The following is an 18,053-nucleotide window of genomic DNA, read 5'->3' as shown; positions in this document are numbered from 1 at the left end:
AGATCAAAACAGCCCGTTGCTCCCAGGCTCTGAGCTCCCGGGTCAATCCATCCTCATCCCTTTGATTTTTATGTTTCCACTCAGACAGAGCAGGGAGGACTGGGTGCACACTGAAATTGAAGCCGGGAGCTGAGAAATAATAATAATAATCATCATAATCATAAAAAAAAAAGTGAGAGTAAAACAACTTGCGCAGTGCCATTTCTTCACTGTGAAGTTGTTTTTAAAAATAGTGCACATGTAGAGATTTGTTTAACTTCTGATCAACACATTCATTAATTCTTAATTGTCTTGTTTTGATGCGCATCCCTAACACACAGTGCAGCAAACCTGCAGAGATTAATAGGGATCTTTCCTCCGAACTCTTCCTTTCTTCCCCGGAACTGACACAAATTGGTGAAATATCTCTTTGATCGTGGCTCCTGAACAACAAACAAAAACATAACGCTAATTAGCCGAATTCAAAATAATTCCAAATGCCTCCATTTGTTCTGAAAGACTTTACTGTTTGTGCTTATGCTGAAGGTAAAACTTTTTTTTTTTAGCCCTACTTGTCTTTTCAATGGCCTTGTTGTTGTGTGGAGCATGAGTGAGATTGAGAACAAGCAAACCAGAAATAGAAAAGTATTTGGACAATTTTACCATTTTACCAAGTAGAAAATACGGCTATGCGGTAGTCGTACAAATACTCCACACCCCTGTGACACAAAAATTTCAGATCAAAATCTTTCCCACCATGAATGTAACCTTCAACTACTGTCAGCCGGGATTGGCTCCGGCAGAGGATAATGGATAGATGGATGCCATTCAACTGTTCTAGAAGGCTTTTCCTGGCAGTTGGGCAGGCACGTCGTACAGCATAAGCCATCGTTTGCAGAGAGCTTCTCCAGCATAGGATGAAGCTCACTGCTCAACCCTTTCAATAATGACAACCTGTAACCCAGTGGTTCCCAAACTTTTTCCTGTGAGGGCCACATAACTTTTCGCTTCTCTGATGGGGGGGGGGGGGGTGGGGGGGGGGTCAGTTTGTAACAGCAAAAGTGTGACTGCAAGAGTACCTAGACGTAAAAATGTATTGTTCCCCAGAAACCCACACAAAATCAAATAACTTTTTTTGATGCACTCGCAGTATTAAAGACGTCTTTCTTCTCGGGACACACCACCTCCGCGACGGCATTCATGCATTTCTTGACAAACTCTCCTTACCGCTGCTTGCTATCAGTTGAGCAAACCGAAAGCTAGCCCGAACAGATGGCTGGTTCAGCTGAGCTTGGCGTACAAATGTATTTTGCTGAGCTAATGTTCCTCTTTTTAGCGTTGACAGTTCGTCTGCTCTCATTTTCCCATGCAAAAAATCGTACTTGTTGTTGTGACGGGATTCATAGTGTCTCCAAAGATTGTATTCTTTCAATACCGCCACCGACAGATGATACAGACAATCTTTTCTTTGCATTGAAAAAAAAAATCGTTTCTCCATTTTGGGTTAAATTCCATGTATTCTGAATATTTTTTTTCTCTTACCTCACCTTTTCGCCATGAGTACGTTCTCTTTGAGAGGGACGGGTTTAGGATTTTTTTTCTGGGGTTGCCAGATAACGGCACAGACCGCAGAAGGATGGAACAAATGTCAAGTTATACTGTATGTGTTTATGAAATTGTTACTAGCTAATAGTTAATCACGAAAATAGTTAATAACTAAGGAATATTTTATTGCAAAAGCCACATTTTATGATAAAATACAAATATACATAGATGAAAAAGAAATCAAAAGACTCTCTGGTATTGTTCAGGGGGGCCGGACCAAATGTGGAGGCGGCCCGGATCCGGCCCGCGGGCCGTAGTTTGATGACCACTGTTACAGTGAAACCCGATAACATTGTAAGCTGTCCACTTTAGTAACCGTTGTCCCCGAAAGGGTTCAAGTATCACAAAGAGTACGTGTGCAAAAGAATTTCAAAGGCATGAAATACACCACGGTGACGACAGTTATCATCGAGCGGAGAAAACATGGCACAACAGTGTCATGAATAAGAACGAGATGTCCTTCCAAAACTGCCGTGAAAATGAGAAGAAAACTGGTCAGGGAGGCTGCCAAGCGACACGCTGCAACATTGAAGGCGCTGCAGAAATTTCTGGCAAGTACTGGATATTTAGTACATGTGATAACAATCATGTGTTTTCTCCGTATGTCTCGGCTCTGGGGTAGGGTGGCAAGGCAGAAGCCGTTTCTTCAAAAGAAAAGCATGCAAGTCCGGCTAGATTTACAATACAATTCAATACATGCTGATTTATATAGCGCTTTCACAACAGCGGCAGCTTGACTAAGACACACTTGAAATCTCCATAAAACATTGAGGAAAATGTATTGTGATCTGATAGAAACAACTTTGAACTTTTTCACCATAATTGCAGAAAATATGTTTTACGCAAACACATTCCTGCTCGTCACCCCACCCCCCACCCCTCCCGCCCCAATAAAAAATAAAAAACACCATCTCAATCCATTGTGGCAGGTGTGTGCTGACTCCCATTATCGCCGTTATTTTTATTTCCCCTTTTTAAAAGATTTTTTTTTAATTGAGTTATTTAGGTGACAGTGAAAAAAGTTTTGAAATGTTTATCTTGGTCAATTTTTTTTTAAATATTTGTACCTGACATTTAGAACAAGGGTGTCTAGACTTTTTTAGTCACACTGTCATTAAGAATTTGTCATTGATGTCTTTAGGGGGGAGGGGCATACAGAAGGACACGTGAGCTCGGATACCACTGGCGTTAAACTCAATAGGGGCGTGGCCTAATCTCCCTTCTTGTTGTGTTCAAGGGGTTTGAGGTTGAGAATTCCGGGCGGACGGGTGCAAAAAAAGCTATCGTTATGTAGACTGTAGTACAACGTAAGAGTGTTTTAAGATTTAATCTGAGAGATCCAGCATTTTTTTTTTTAATATAAGGTTCTTTTTTATGATCGTCTAGTATAAATTGGAGTCAATCCCAGCAGGCCTCTCTATAAACATCAAACTATCGCCTGCATCCAGAGCAACCGATTTGCTGTCAAAGAAGACATACGCTACTTCTTTCGTGTTTTTTGTACCACAGTTATTTGGGGAGGGGTTGGGGGTAGCATTAGCTCAGAAGCCATGCAGCAGGTGAAATTTGTACGGCGAGCAGCGCGAAGACAAACTTGCGATGCGAGTGGATTAGCTCGCTTCTGCGCGCTAATATATGCAGCCACTGCCGGCGCGCTCTTCCCCATTAGGTTGGCACATCAAAGGCGGTGGAAGAAGTTCTTCACAGGCAGTTAAAAGTGGGCTCACTGTGGATCTTGTAAATACCGTCTTTTGAGAAGGAGCCTCTGGGGGGGGGGGGGGGACACTTCACACATTCCTACAGTCAGGAGAAAGGAGGGATGGAAAAGGAGCAGTGACAGGCATCAGAAAGAGATCTGGAGATCTATATATGAGAGAGTGTGTGGCTAGACGGGGGCGTGGGGGGGGTACTGAGAGCCCAGTCCCCTGTCACCATCGGGATGGGATCTGTGGATGAAGAAAATCACTCTCCTCTACTTTCCACTGCATCGCTATCTTCCCCTCTTCCTCTTCCTCGTCTTCACACTTCATATGATAGCTGACAGTGAAAGTAGAGCAGCGCTGCTCGCTGTTTCTTTTGAGTCATGTTTTTCATAAGGCATAAATAGAGCATGCCGCAACTTGGGAATTTTGTGATTCGATGTTTTAGTATACAGGCAGACACAATAGCATTAACTCTGGTGGGGGCTTTTTTTTTTTTTCCATCGTAGCTGTTTGTAGGGGCTCTGGTGAGGCCCTCAACTCCGCGAGGAACCGAAAGGAATGAGAGCCGTGTTTTGTTTCTCATATTGCGTTCACTCCCAGGCCTCTTGTAGGTGGATTTTTCAGACTGATCAATGCAAATGTTGTTATTTACCCAAGCCTGAAATGAAAAGGCTTTGGATCAATTTGATGCATATGGCGCACTCTCGGCGTTTGCTTGCCTTTTGGCCCTCCCCAACCAGCCAACCTGCTTCTTGCACAACATCTTCTCCAACATCACTCATGCAAATGAGGCTATCGGGCGCTCCCTGGTGATCGCAACCCACAACAGTATGCGCGTTCTCTTCCACGTCTCGCTCTTCCCGGCAAACATGCTCGCAGTGCTGTATCTATTTGAACGGTGCACGTGTGCCGGGCTGACCCACTTTCTTTGCTTGGCCGGGCTTCTGCTGTTGTCTGCTGTGCTGTTCTGTGCTCTGCTGCTAAGGGGGAGATCCCTGCAGACTCCCCCCCCCAGCACACACTCCAGCCCTCCTCCTGACAGACACTCACCCTGGCATGTTATCCCCCGTGGATTGCAGACCTCTGCCTCTCTGCCAGTGTGTTTCGCATGTACTGGGACGCAGATGCGCAAATGCGTAAGGCCTGACGGCATCCTTGCCAATGCGAACACAAACACTCGCGCACATATTCGCAGCACTTCCTTGTTGCGTGCATTTCCCTCCTCTTTTTCCTTGCCGTTTGTCTGGGGTTATTGTTTCAATCTTGCTGCATCAGGGGGGCCCCCCGAAGGTTATAAATTAAACATAAATGCAAATGCGCTGAGCCATTGCCGCCCGGCACCTCCCGTTTGGTGCACGTACGCACTCGCCATTCAAACAGATCTGTGTGTCTGCGAATTAATGGGAGAACAGTAGGCTTTTTTTTTAATGAGTGGGTGAGGGAAATTAGAGTTGCAAAGCCACAGCGCCAGCACACCCCGAACTGCAGCCGAGGCAACGGCATGAAAAGCCATCATAGAATATGCTAATGCCCCCGGTCCTCTCACTGTCAGCCTTATAGTGTTGCTCGAGATGAGATCAGAGCTGAGGCTTTGATCTGCCACTCTGACAGGAGCCAGAATCGGCATGTGTACAAAGCACGGAAAGCAGAAAGTGTGTTATAGTGTGTGTGTGTGTGTGTATTTGAGGCCTGTTCTAATCACAAAAGGTGCACACGACCAGTCACGATTTGAGTTTGACATCTTACATTGTTAAAGGTTGTCTGTTCTTTTGCTTTCTGTCTTTCTTTGTTTTTTTCTCTCTCTCTCTCTATCTATCTGCCCCCCCCATACACACACACATCCAGTCAAAAAAAAACCCGTGTGTGTGTGTACATCTTTTTGGAGTCTCCCATACAGTTAGATAAATAGCCATCTGGTCCAGTTGATGCTATTATACACTGAACATAGTGCATGTGCATGGTGAGCACCGCTGAGACCTTGTTGTTGGACCATAACCCTGTTATGGCTTTTATTTTCTGCCATATGGACACATAAAGCCTAGTGGCTATGACAGGTTTCCTGGGATTCACTCCAGTGAAAGAGCTTCCGATTGCAGAAGTGGGACCAAGCATCCCTGGTGTGAGTGGTCAGTCACATCAATGTGCTTTCATTTCTATTTTCTATTGCTACGCGGTAACAGAATGTGTAGGAATTTGTCAAAGCTTAATGAATATCCATGATAGGTTGTTGTCAAAGTGGTCTTTTTGTGAATTCACCACGTTAGGGTAGCAGAGAAGAAGAAAATGTCGATGACCTTAGAACCAGAAATGGGAGTTATTACATCGTAGTAGTCGATTATGAAAGTGGCAACATATGTCCTGAGTGATCATAAAAGCTAGCAAGTTGACATAAAAAATCAATAAACATCATGTAAACTGCAAAGTTGGCTTTCTCTAGTATTTGTGTGACGTGCCCTCCCAGGCAAATGTGTGAAGCATTCCTACTCCGCATCTTACATCAATACAGCCAATGGTGAGTCCACATTTTTTTCTTTTTTTAAAGTGTTAATACACTGTGAGTTAATTCAATTCAATTAAATTCAGTTTTATTTATATCTCGCAATCTCAAAATAAAAGTTGTCTCGGGGCGCTGTACACATGGAGCAGGTTTATTTGAATAGGTTTTTAATTTAGTTACACTTTTAGTAACGTTAGATTTCAACTTGACCGTTTTCAATATTATGAATTAAAGGTGGGCAGCGGTGACTCGTTTGGTTCAAATGGCTACTTGCTACTTCACAAGAACATGCTCAGTGGGTTAACTGAACACTTGAAACGTGTGTGATTGGGTTGCTGGTCTATATGTGCCCCAGGGCTGACTGTGGACAGGTCCACAATGACCCCACCTCCTGCTCAAAGTCAGCTGTGCGTTAATCAATGCATGCATGGTTAACGCAACATGGAACAAGTCAGGGGCCTTCACGCATAGTTTAATCATACAGTTGTGAACTTATTTTTACACTTGTATCGCAGTCAAGAATGTTAAAATACACTTAAAACAACAACAACAACAACAAGAAGCAAGCCTTATTTTCACGCTTATGAAGCTCACACTTGTAATGACACCGTATCTCCAGCAGGGGTCTTCCCATTGTCATGGACAATTTTATGTTCTCCCTGCACAACGTATAATGAAGTAGGTTACGTCTCCTTGTTTTGTGACCTAAAGCAACATGTAGCTAAAAATATCATACTCAACATCACTATAATTAGCATAACTTTCACCATCATCATCATCATCATCATCATGCTCGTCATTATCATCGTCGTCATCATATTTGTCTTTAGCACCACGGGCAGCAGCAGTTCTAATCATTACCACGGCCATCCTCAGCAGCACTCATCCCCAAATCCTCCCCCAGCACCCCCTCCCTCCCTGCCCTCCCCCTTTTCCTCCCCCGCCCCTCTTTCATCTACAGCTCCCTCTGTTGATCAAATGCATCTGATCTCATCAAAGCAGAGCCTCTGCTTATTCAAGTCCCAGCAGAGACACACAGCGTCTTTGCTAAGCGCTATTTTACATTCATGTTTGAATACCACTGATGGGTTGGAGCGTATCTTGTAGACTTTGGTTTTTGTGTGGTCCTAGTCCGCAGCCTGGGGTTGATTTTCATTTTATTTCATCCTCGCGCCTCTTTTTGAAAAATGTCCCAGTTTGTTCACGCAAGCTGCTGGCGCAGGGCAAATGAAATGAACTGATGGGACACGAAGTAATGGTCTTTATGCAGATCATTTGAATTTGACTTTTATTTGGTCAGCTGTAGAGAAAGTTGTCTCAGAGGAGAGGCCCTCTGTGCTGCTACGTGCATCGAGCCATACATACCACATACACAACACACCATACATTGCACAATACATATAGTACAGGACAATATATAAATATAATATAGAAAAGTTGCTTTATTGTAGTTTTTACAATGCAGTTCCTATCCTATATGTGCTATTTTTAAAAATACATTTATGGTTCCTCAACTGTGACAAGGTGACTATGGCTCTTCGAAAGATAACTAGTGCAACATGGCGTCCACAGCTGGTATAAATTGTCAATTTGTTCTTATTCAAAAAAGGCAGCATTTGGTTTTGAGTTTGTGTGTCCGACTCCTGTCAGAACTGCAAAGAACTGGCTTGAGTCAAGGGACATAGACGGAGGGTGGAGGGAAAACCAGAGCTGGCAAACAAACCTTCTCACGGTTCCCCTTTGACAATTACAAGTTGACACGTATGTGATAATTATTTATGCCTTGTGAGTTTAGTTTTAGGGGTGCTGTAAGGTGGGGTGTGTGGATGGTCCGTTCTAATGACCGATGCCTTCAAGAGCCCCGCCCCCCCCCCAAAAAAACATATTTTTAATAGTAGTCATTGCCAACAGGCAAAATACCTTGAAAAAAATAAACAAGTTGGCCTCCTTATTTAAGTTGTACGATTGGGTTGAATTTGAAGATGGTCCTCACCGAGCACATTCAAAATCAACACCTCAAGAATCGACATCGAGGCACGCCAAAGCAACATGAATCGAGACTCCACTCCGGAGTTTCCATGTGCGTCGCGCTGGAGCTCTGGAGGCGGATAAACTGGTCGAGCCTGCTCTCTCTCTCTCTCTCTCTCTCTCGTTCTCGCTCTTTCATCCCATGCTGGGCCACAGAGGCTCCGGGAGACACGGCTACATATCATCAAGACCCGGGATGGAGGAGAGAAGCGGATGGGTGAAGAAAAAGTTCAAAGCCGAAAAAGAGCAACTTTCAACATGACGCTTTGACTGACGCGCAATTTTTACCACCACCACTTACGACGACGAGAGCACCGGCGCTAGATTAAAGTTTGTTCAAATATCCTTCATCTTGTATTTCTTCAACTTCTTGCGCTTTTTTTTAAAGCTCTGTGTGCGCGCAAGACCGGCCGAGGGTCGCGGTCGCTGAGATGTTGGAGTGAGTGAGCATGGCTGCGCAAGTGGCTCCCTCCAGAAATAACAAAACCAAGAAATTATCCAGCGGCTTGGGCACGGAGCTCAATTCGGGGAAATCCGGAGGAGGAAGCGGAGGAGTCGGTGGAGGAGGAGGAGTGGGAGGAAGCGTACAACAGCAGCGCGGCGGGCAGATGCTGGCCGCCGGAGATGGCACTCTGAATAACGTAGACCGTCACCGCCGAACGGAGCCCGGCATGGTGCGTTCAACTTCCGCGGGTCACGCCAAGGATGGGAATAACCTCACATCGTCTAATTCGAACACTTCCCCCATGGAAGCGGGACTGATCGGCAACCATAAACTGAAATGCGTCGGGAGTGGAGACCTCCCTCAGTCCCAGACACCGCAGCCTCAATTCGGCCAGTTTGCGCCGCATCCGCAGCGTCAGATGCACAGCAGCAACAACGGGCAGGGGCCCCGAGGGACCGTGGACCACTACGGCGGGAAAGAGAACCTTCTGGGAGGTCAAGTGGAGTCACAGCAGCAGGTGCAGGGTAAAGGAGAGCCGCATCTGAAATCCACTGGGGGGATGATGTCTTCAAGGTACGATCCCGCCAACATGGGGCCGACGGGCAACAGTTCAGAGTACAACAACAACAACAACTATTACTCAACGAGGTCTTATGAGCAACACGGCGGACAGCAGCAGCAGCAGCAAGGGATGGGGCTAGCATCGCCACACAACAGCATGGACAATTCCCATGAAGCAGGATACCAGAACAGCCAGTACAACCAGTACCCTCCCTACAATCGGACACGGTACGGCAGTGGGACCTACGGCATGATGGGCCCCTCTGGGTGCAGGCAACCTGAGAACTTGATGATGAGCGGCAACTCCTCAGCAAGCCACAGCAAGCCCACGCTGGGAGCCTCTTCCAGTGGCTTCCAAAGGTTCCCGGGGCCGACTCAGCAGCAGCAGCAGCAGCAGCATCCCTCGGGGGCCACCCCGACCCTCAATCAGCTGCTCACGTCACCAAGCCCCATGATGCGGGGCTACGGTGGGGCCTACCAAGACTACAGTGGATCCTCGGCGCAGCAGGGGCCGGGGAAAGATGTGGGCCCTCAGTATGGAGCCACCACAGCCCATGGCTGGGGAGGGCAGCCCAGGAACCATCCACATTCAATTAGTCCAGGCAATGGAGGGCAAGGCCTTGGGAGGAGTCAGGTAAGGTCAAAACCGTAACGTCATACAGTATGTGTGCAGCTGTGAGTGTTTTGGTGGCAGCGTAGGCATATTTTTCCATCGGTGTTTTCCTTTTTTGGCTAACCGTATCTAACATTATCTACTCACCATGATGGAAAAATATGAGAAATACTGTATTTATTTGAAGCTGGTGTGTTACGCTGATAATTAGTTTAACCGTACCTTGTTGCCGACGCGAGAAACATTGGACTGCATACCGAGTTCATCATTGTGCCATTGCTATCATGCAATAAGAAAATGATTGTCATTCTTTTCCTGTCCCATTCGGATACATTTAGAAAAACATTTAGTGCATTTTTAGGAGGAGCTCTCTTGACACACATTTTTTTTTGTTTGACCTGCTTGTTACTTGTTTCAAATGAAAGAGAATAACATAGCAACTGCAATAAGCCTTTTGCACAACACTGTACATATCTATATGCACATATGTGTGTGAGTGTGTGTGTGTGTGTATATAATATATATATAATGCAGTAGTGCTCCATAACACATGGCTGGAGGGTATATTGTGTTTAAACCACTCATTGAGCTAACACCTCCATAAAATATTCATTAATTCACATAACTCTCCCGATTAAATGCTCGAAATGGCGTTCCATTCCTCTCCTCTTGTGCGACTGAGCTGAAAATTCAAACAGACGACCCCACCGCCCGTGCCCCAAATTATGATCAATAATGTGAGGCTGAGTCCAAAATTTGAAATTTGTGGGCCTGAAAGATTTGTCTCGTACTTATCGCAAAGTTGATCATCAGGGAAGACATCACATTGGGGGGGAAAAAAAGTGCAAGGATGTGCCATTTTTATGGCGCTTTAGAAGTGCTGCGTTCAAGACGACAGAAGTACTCATAATCAGAAGTACGCAGCTGCCAATAAAAAAGCCAAATCAACAATGAGCATCTTTCTGTTTTGTTTTCAGTTTAACATACAGAAATGAGAGGAAATGTAGCAAGACCAATGTTTTTTTTCTCCCCTTTTGGTGCATTCTTCTCAATCATGTGACTCATGGTCGAGCATCTTCCATAAAAAATATTATTCACATGCCTGCAAGTTAACATCTATTCTTGGCTGCAGCTGCGGCTGTCGAATGCCTTGCGTGAGGGCACCTCAGTAGTGGGAGGGGACATAGTTATTCCCCCTCCCCCTTTTGCTGGCTTTAACTGTCAACATAGACTGCTCTCATCCTGGAAACCGTTACTCTTCTGGGAGCATTGTGCTGAAACACTGCTGGTGTAAGCAGTGTGAAGACCTTTATGCACACCCAGGGAAAACCGGGAAAAACGGGGGATTTCTGTCCCCGTGAGAATCATACCCCCCCCCCCGACCCCTCAGATTTGCTTTAGATGCGCTAAATTATGCACACTACTTGATGACACATCTGGACAACTGGAGGGCAGAGGGGGCTAAATGCAGCGTAAACTGAGGGGGCGAGGGGGAATCATTTCGTTTTAATAAAGGACAATTGTTGGATGTTGACGAAAAAAAATGTTTTAGGGGTTAAGCTGTGCATCAATAGGATGGTGACAAGAAATGATAACATTTAGACTACAATGACAGTGGATTTGACTGAGTTCATACATAATGAACCCCAGTATCAGTCTGCTCTATTTTACTCCCTTGTTCAGTTGTGTTGTTGTGATCTTGAATGTTTTTATTCCCCCCACCGTCCCCACCCCCCGAAAAACAAATCTCGCTTTTTCTGTCTGGACAACATTTGAGCAGCATATTCACGCCACAAAAGCAGAATGTTTAATTCATATTTGCAGACTATTCTTCTGTGCTCTGACAGGCAGTGTGAGAACGGCGAGCGGCGTTGTGCATAATAGCGCATCCAAAAATTGGCCCAGTGATTCGACTGTGCTTCACTTCAGAGTGTGTTTGGTTGGAGCACACGCCTCTGTCACCTGTTGGCACATTTACCCCTCTTTCAAATTTAATTTCCCTCCTCACTGCCTCTCTTCAGGAGGGAGCAGTGAGTGAATCCACTGCACCTCATTTACACTTTTATCCCCCCCACAACACTTACACACACACAGACACATCTTTCTCCCTTGTCTGGACAATCACCAAAACGAGGACAGTGTTTTATCACAATTTATGCTGTGTATGTTGTAGTAGTAGTAGCAGTAGTAGCCGTAAACAGCAGCAATCTTGCAAAATTTTGTTAACTGCTGTGTGATATGCACAGACACAATGACTGTTTAACCTGTGGGATTTGTATGTGAATTTTCGGGTCCTCTTTTCATACCGCGTGGAATTTTTCATAGATGGGTGCAGTTAGAAATGGGCGTTTGCGCCGTTGTGGGGCTGAACACAGCAGTGAAAGCGGCTCCCTTCGTTCCCTTCAAATTCAGCGCATGCTAGCAGAGCGCCAGATTTATCTGCCTGCGCCCGAATCAAATCCATAAAAAATCGTTTTGCACGCCACCTGTGCTACAAGTGAGACTTGGTTTCATCTGGTCTAACGTCTCGTCTACTTTCTGTCAGCCCGTGAATTATATTTTTGCCCGCATTACAATAAAATTGTGTCAAGGTTAAGGATTTCTGGGGTGATGTTAGAGACAAAATTATAGGATCCAAGTGGAAGGTCACAGGAAAGGATGACCGCCCCCCCAAAAAAACCCCAAAACATAACAAAACAAATATTCATTTTCAAAAATGAAAAGGCAAACAAGGCACCGGAAAGAATCAAAACATAAAATTAACATGGTCCAAAAAAATAAAATAAAACAAGGTTCGTAATAACAAATAAGGCCAGAAGGATTAAACTAAAATTGAAACCTAACATGACACGAAAGATGGAAAGCAAGCAGGGAAGTCAATACAACGAACTGCATCTGGACAACAAACAAGTTGCTGGAGGGAGCTGATTGGTTGATATGAGACAAAGCTAACGAAAACATTCATTCATTCATTCATTCATCTTCCTAACCGCTTGATCCTCACTAGGGTCGCGGGGGGTGCTGGAGCCTATCCCAGCTGTCTCCGGGCAGTAGGCGGGGGACACCCTGAATCGGTTGCCAACCAATCGCAGGGCACACAGAGACGAACAACCATTCGCACTCACACTCACACCTAGGGACAATTTAGAGTGTTCAATCAGCCTGCCATGCATGTTTTTGGAATGTGGGAGGAAACCGGAGCACCCGGAGAAAACCCACGCAGGCCCGGGGAGAGCATGCAAACTCCACACAGGGAGGCCGGAGCTGGAATCGAACCCCGTACCTCTGCACTGTGAAGCCCACATGCTAACCACTGGACTACCGGGCCGCCCGCTAACGAAAACAAGTGGACACAAAAGCATGCATAGTCTACGTGTTGCCTGAATGCAAATGTTTTTTTCAGCGTGCCATAAGCGCGTTGAGTAGCAGCGCGAGAGCAGCTGCACAATCCTAATGGCTTATTAAACTTTAAGTCATAAATGTCATACCGTTTGCTGTCATCCTACATGTGTAAGAACAGATCCGTCTGTTCACCGCTAAAACCGAGCAGACACAACACACAGATCACAACGCCACTCATTAGTGGAGAATAATGAGTGCATTGGAAACTGCTGTTACTCGGATCATTATAGCAGCAAGTCATTTAAGACATGACCTGGTGAAAATGGTTTGCGTTTTTTGTTTCCTTTTTGAATTTTGTGATTCTCGGCCCATATCAAAGGCGAAAAACATTCCCCATCCGCGGCGGTGCCGCACTTACCTTGAAATGATCCCCTGCTTGCGTTCCTTTCCACTGCATACTGTTTACATTTCTCACTTATGAATTATTAGTGCGATACGAACAAAGACTTTATAATGGGAGCGATGTGTCAATGTCACATTGTATTATGCGCCTATCGCGGGAAGCCTCGTGCATAGTGATAGGCCTAACCGCGGTGCTTGCCGCCATTAAATTCTTGCAGCGTTTTACAGAGCCTCGTTGGAAGTGTTTGTTTGCGTTCCGGTCTTTCTCTCTATCCTGAAATCCGATACGGTGCGATCCTCATTCCCGCCTCTTTCTCCCATCCGTCCTGCTTTGCCCCGCTCCTGTCAATCATTTGTTGATGTTGTTTTTGTGTCTTGGGTAGAGCGAGCACACTGCTGATTAGCAACACCAGAGTGAATTTTTAATTTGCTCTGTTCCGTCCGATAAGGGCCCCGCTCAGCGGTTTTCAATGCCTCCTCAGATGAAACGCGCGGCCCGGCTAGGTAATTGGCAAGCTGGGGTTATTCCTTAGCTGCATCCTCTTTCCACTTAGTACCAATGAATTTTTTTCTTTAAACTATATACTAAGAGTTAAATAATAAAAATAAATGACACCGTGGCATCATGAAGTACAAACTGGTTGTACGCGTGGATATTATTAGGTGGCTAGTGAAATGTTATTTTATGATTTTTTTTTTTAATGGCTAGCCCAACTCTTGTCTTTTTTTTTAAAGAGCAGATTTGATATAATGTTCTTTCGCCCTCATCAGAAGTCTCATCAGGAGGGAGCCAAGCAATCCAAACTTGATTTGGCAAATTACATTTAATTTGGGTACATTTTAAGGTCTCTCGTGGCTTTTTAGTTTGATTTGATTGTGACATCCACTTTAATTTTGGCAGTCTGAGATTTGTGCAGGAAAAGGCATTAGACCGCCTGACAACTTATTACCATAGTGTAATTCCTTCACATCACCATAACTTAGCTTTTTAAATGTCGTTTTGATTAAAAAAAAAAAAAAATTAATCCCTTCAAGATCTTTAGTCATTTTGTGCCACCGCATTTTAGCAAATGTTTGTGCTCCCGTTTTACACATTCATGAAGAATAAATGAATAAAAAACCCAACCCAACAACATAGTTTTCTTCTCTCTCGAATCAGATGTTCTTTTGTTTGAAGTACTTTCGTAGTTTACAATTTGCACACACAGATGAGGAAGGAGCCGCAGCTGCTGTAGGGGAAGGCTTGAAGCAAGTCCACAGATGTAAGAATGTAGGCGATATTTGAAGTGAGTCACACGGAAGGCTGCTGACTTCTGAGAAATGTTCCGGGCTCAGTTTAGACCGAGAGAGGGAATCAGTAACAGAACTCTGGCAAATGTCAACTTAGTTAAAATCTTCTCTCCCACTGGAGCTCACCCCGGTCTTCGGTCTGCGAACAAGCCGGGTAAAAGTGTCGGTGTCCTTCACACAGCAGTAATTTAAATGGCTTCTATCCGTTTAGTAGCGTGCACGTGCGTTTGTGCTACGGTGGCGCCTCCCCACCTTCCCTCGCACCCTGCCATAGGGACCACCCTGACCTTCACGTATGCTAATTAGCCATGTGGAGTAGGCTGAAGGGAAGGACCCTCCGCTCCCCCTCCATCCCTCAGGACGAGTCATATTTCTTTCTTCTTCTCCTGCGTGGGCTTATTTGTGTATTTGCAAAAGAAGTCTTTTCGAAACAGATGGTCGTCTTTACAGATAGCTTTCAATTCTGCCGCCGTCTTTTTTTCACCCCCTCTTTTTGTTCTGTCAGTGTTTCCCCCCCATTTCTTTTCATGTGTCCCGGCCTCTGAGTTGCATGCTCGGTCTCTCCCGAGGGACCCGCAGTCAGTTCAGAGGTATTTAGACAGCCTGCCTCTCCCACTGAATATTTATACACCTTGCTCAACACATCTGCGGACTATTGTGCTGCCATTTCTGCTTTTAATATTACCTCCGTTTACGTGCTCTTTAACTGCCAGTGATGATATAAGAAGCTTAGAATTACAACAATTCATTAAAAAAATCATCTTATTTCAGGCTGCAATGGTGTTTTATTATTCAATGATACTGCAGACATATTTATATTAATCCATATTTATTTTGAATGTTAATGTTCACACAGGGCGGCCCGGTAGTCCAGTGGTTAGCAAGTCGGCTTCTCAGTGCAGAGGTACCGGGTTCGATTCCAGCTCCGGCCTCCCTGTGTGGAGTTTGCATGTTCTCCCCGGGCCTGCGTGGGTTTTCTCCGGGTGCTCCGGTTTCCTCCCACATTCCAAAAATATGCATGGTAGGCTGATTGAACACTCTAAATTGTCCCTAGGTGCGAGTGTGAGCGTGGATGGTTGTTCGTCTCTGTGTGCCCTGCGATTGGCTGGCAACCGATTCAGGGTGTCCCCCGCCTACTGCCCGGAGACGGCTGGGATAGGCTCCAGCACCCCCCGCGACCCTAGTGAGGATCAAGCGGTTAGGAAGATGAATGAATGAATGAATGTTCACACATTTGGTGCCTTTAAAAATATTTAAAATTATAGAATAATGATTATGCATACAATGGTCGATGCGTGCTAATGTAATCTTTATGAATGAAATACATACGATGACATCCAAAGACACCTAAAAGCGGAACACAGAATCTCTCCGCTGACCAAATCAAATGAAATCAAGTTCAACCATTTCTGCCACAACTTAGACCTGCCTTTACTTGGTCTAAAGTCTAGTCTACTTTCGGTCAACAAATTGACAGGTGCTTCGGGGATATGTAAAAGTAAACGCCCGCGGTCCGCCGCAATGCCGAGTGAGGCGTGGCATCATCTGAAAGAATTAAGATCCACCTGTTTTTATGCAAAGCTTATGAAAATGGGGCCCGTTGTGTTTTCGTTCTCGCTTTATTGATAAGATCACATAAAAACTTTAGGACGCACAGCTGATGCCTGAATTTTAATTTTATTGGGAATCAACATATTTGTTTTTTTTGTGCGCGTGTGTTTTTGTTTACTTTTTAGCTGATTTTTGTTTTGGTGCTGCTGCAGCTAGACCAAGGCAGGGTGAAGACCAAGGCAGCCTGTTGCATAATCTGGCCACATTAGTCAGTGCATATTTAATGCATCATTGCAGAGAGGCCTGTTTGTATAGCCTTCAGTATACAATACTGTTTGCTGTTGAATCTTCTTTTAATAGGCTGTGAGAAAAAGAAAAAATCCATCATACGCCATTTTGCACGTGTAAAGCCTCTGTTTGCCAGAACTACACAGACCAGTGTTGCCACTGTTTGGTTTGAGGTGATTCTAATCAGTGCTGGCAGGATGGGATTGCATGCTCAATAAAAAGAAGAAAAGAGAAAAATATCAAGCCAAACAGTACTAGCAAGGACTGTCTGTTATGTTTTAGGCACAGCGAGACAAACATAGAAAAAAGGATGGGATTGATGATAAACCGAACTTCTTTTAATGAGTTTTGTCTGTTTCTGCGGGTTGTTTCTCTTCCAAGTCCCACTTTTGTTTTTTTTACTAGTTTCTGTCACTGTTTGTTTTCTGTGAAGCGAATACAGACTCAAACACACACGCAGCTCTTGTGGTTTGACTGGTTCAATGCATTGTCTTGTTCTCTTGTCCACTAAGAGAATGGTGCGAGTGGCTACACTAGAAACAGGTCCAGACAGGATCCTAGCGGTCATTCCTGAGTAAAGAGGTGAACACTATGGACAAAAATTGAAATCCCGATGTACCCATCAACAATGTATATCACAATATATTATCTTTGCTTAAAATGACATGAAATCAGTGGAAAACCTTAAGGGATATCTTCCTTCTTTATTTATGAATTAAATATTTATATAGACTGCACAAAATGACAAAAAATGATGAATCATGCAATAAAGCATAAATAGCCAAATTAAACAATTTAAAGCATCTTGTAGCCTAACGACTTTTCAAGGAATGCAGTAAGCTAAAGAGAATTAAAATAAATGTAATGCAAAAAAAGTGCTTCCACGTAACATTCAAGTGTGCCGACTATTTATTCGGTGGAACGGTTCCAGTGGTTGAGTTTTAAGAGCACAAGATTGTCAGCGTGTTCTTGACTCTGTCATGCCTCTATCTGAACATTAGGAGCACAATTTAAAAGCAGGACGTGGATAAGAGACAAAGAAGAGTGCACGTATATGCATGGATGAATGCCATGTTAGCTCTGTCTGCTGAGCAGTAAATGAAATGAATGAAAAAGAAAAGCCAATCAGTGCAAATATAATAGTGGAGGGAAAAAAACCACTAAAGCTTTCCCTGAGTAGCTATGAGAGAAACCAAACCGCTGGACTACATGGAAATGATCTTCCTGCTAAATCAGGCATAAACAAAACAAAACAAATTACACGGTATATACAAGTGTTGGGAAATTTATCAACCATTTAATCATGATTTAGATTTGGGCTTCTGTGAAACATAAAAACAGTATAATAAAAAAAAAAAAATGCGCCAAGCGGCACTGTGTCTGTGTAAGTTCCCAACGTTGTGAAAGTACCCTGAACGCACCACGGTAGCTCATGCATGCGTTTGACGTGTCTGATTTTTTTCCTTTCTTAGCACGCTTTAAACTGTTTAATGGCACCGCAGTTGGAGTTAACTGTAAAACTAAACACAACAAAAAGAAATAAACACATTGGATATTTAAATGGAACCATAGTTGGTTTCAAAAACATCGCTAAGGCTCAAGCTAACATCAATGAAAAATCCAATTGATATGCTAACCGGAAGTTAGCATCGACTTCCAGGAGTGAAATCATGAATATTCACCCTCAAATGGTGTAGGGACACATTCATATTATATCTGTACTCCAAGACACAGATTCTTTCAAATCTG

General features: G+C 44.4%; 1 protein-coding gene and 1 long non-coding RNA gene across 2 annotated transcripts in view; one reads left to right on the top strand and one right to left on the bottom strand.

Moving 5' to 3' along the window:
• LOC127614978 (uncharacterized) overlaps positions 1 to 18,053 on the bottom strand; it is a 289,388-nt gene that overhangs the window by 95,972 nt on the left and 175,363 nt on the right. The gene's annotated exons all lie outside the window — the stretch shown is intronic.
• The window catches only part of arid1b (AT rich interactive domain 1B (SWI1-like)), a 156,856-nt gene continuing 146,736 nt past the window's right edge, over positions 7,934 to 18,053 (top strand). The window contains exon 1 of the mRNA XM_052086448.1: positions 7,934 to 9,452. Within this exon, the coding sequence (XP_051942408.1) occupies positions 8,262 to 9,452 (1,191 nt within the window). The 5' untranslated portion in view covers positions 7,934 to 8,261. The remainder of the gene's footprint in view (positions 9,453 to 18,053) is intronic.

Source organism: Hippocampus zosterae, chromosome 14, assembly GCF_025434085.1.
Source record: "Hippocampus zosterae strain Florida chromosome 14, ASM2543408v3, whole genome shotgun sequence".
In the NCBI taxonomy this organism is placed as follows: Eukaryota; Metazoa; Chordata; class Actinopteri; order Syngnathiformes; family Syngnathidae; genus Hippocampus; species Hippocampus zosterae.
Note: the sequence above shows the minus strand (reverse complement) of the source record. Positions and strands in the feature narration are given on the sequence as shown.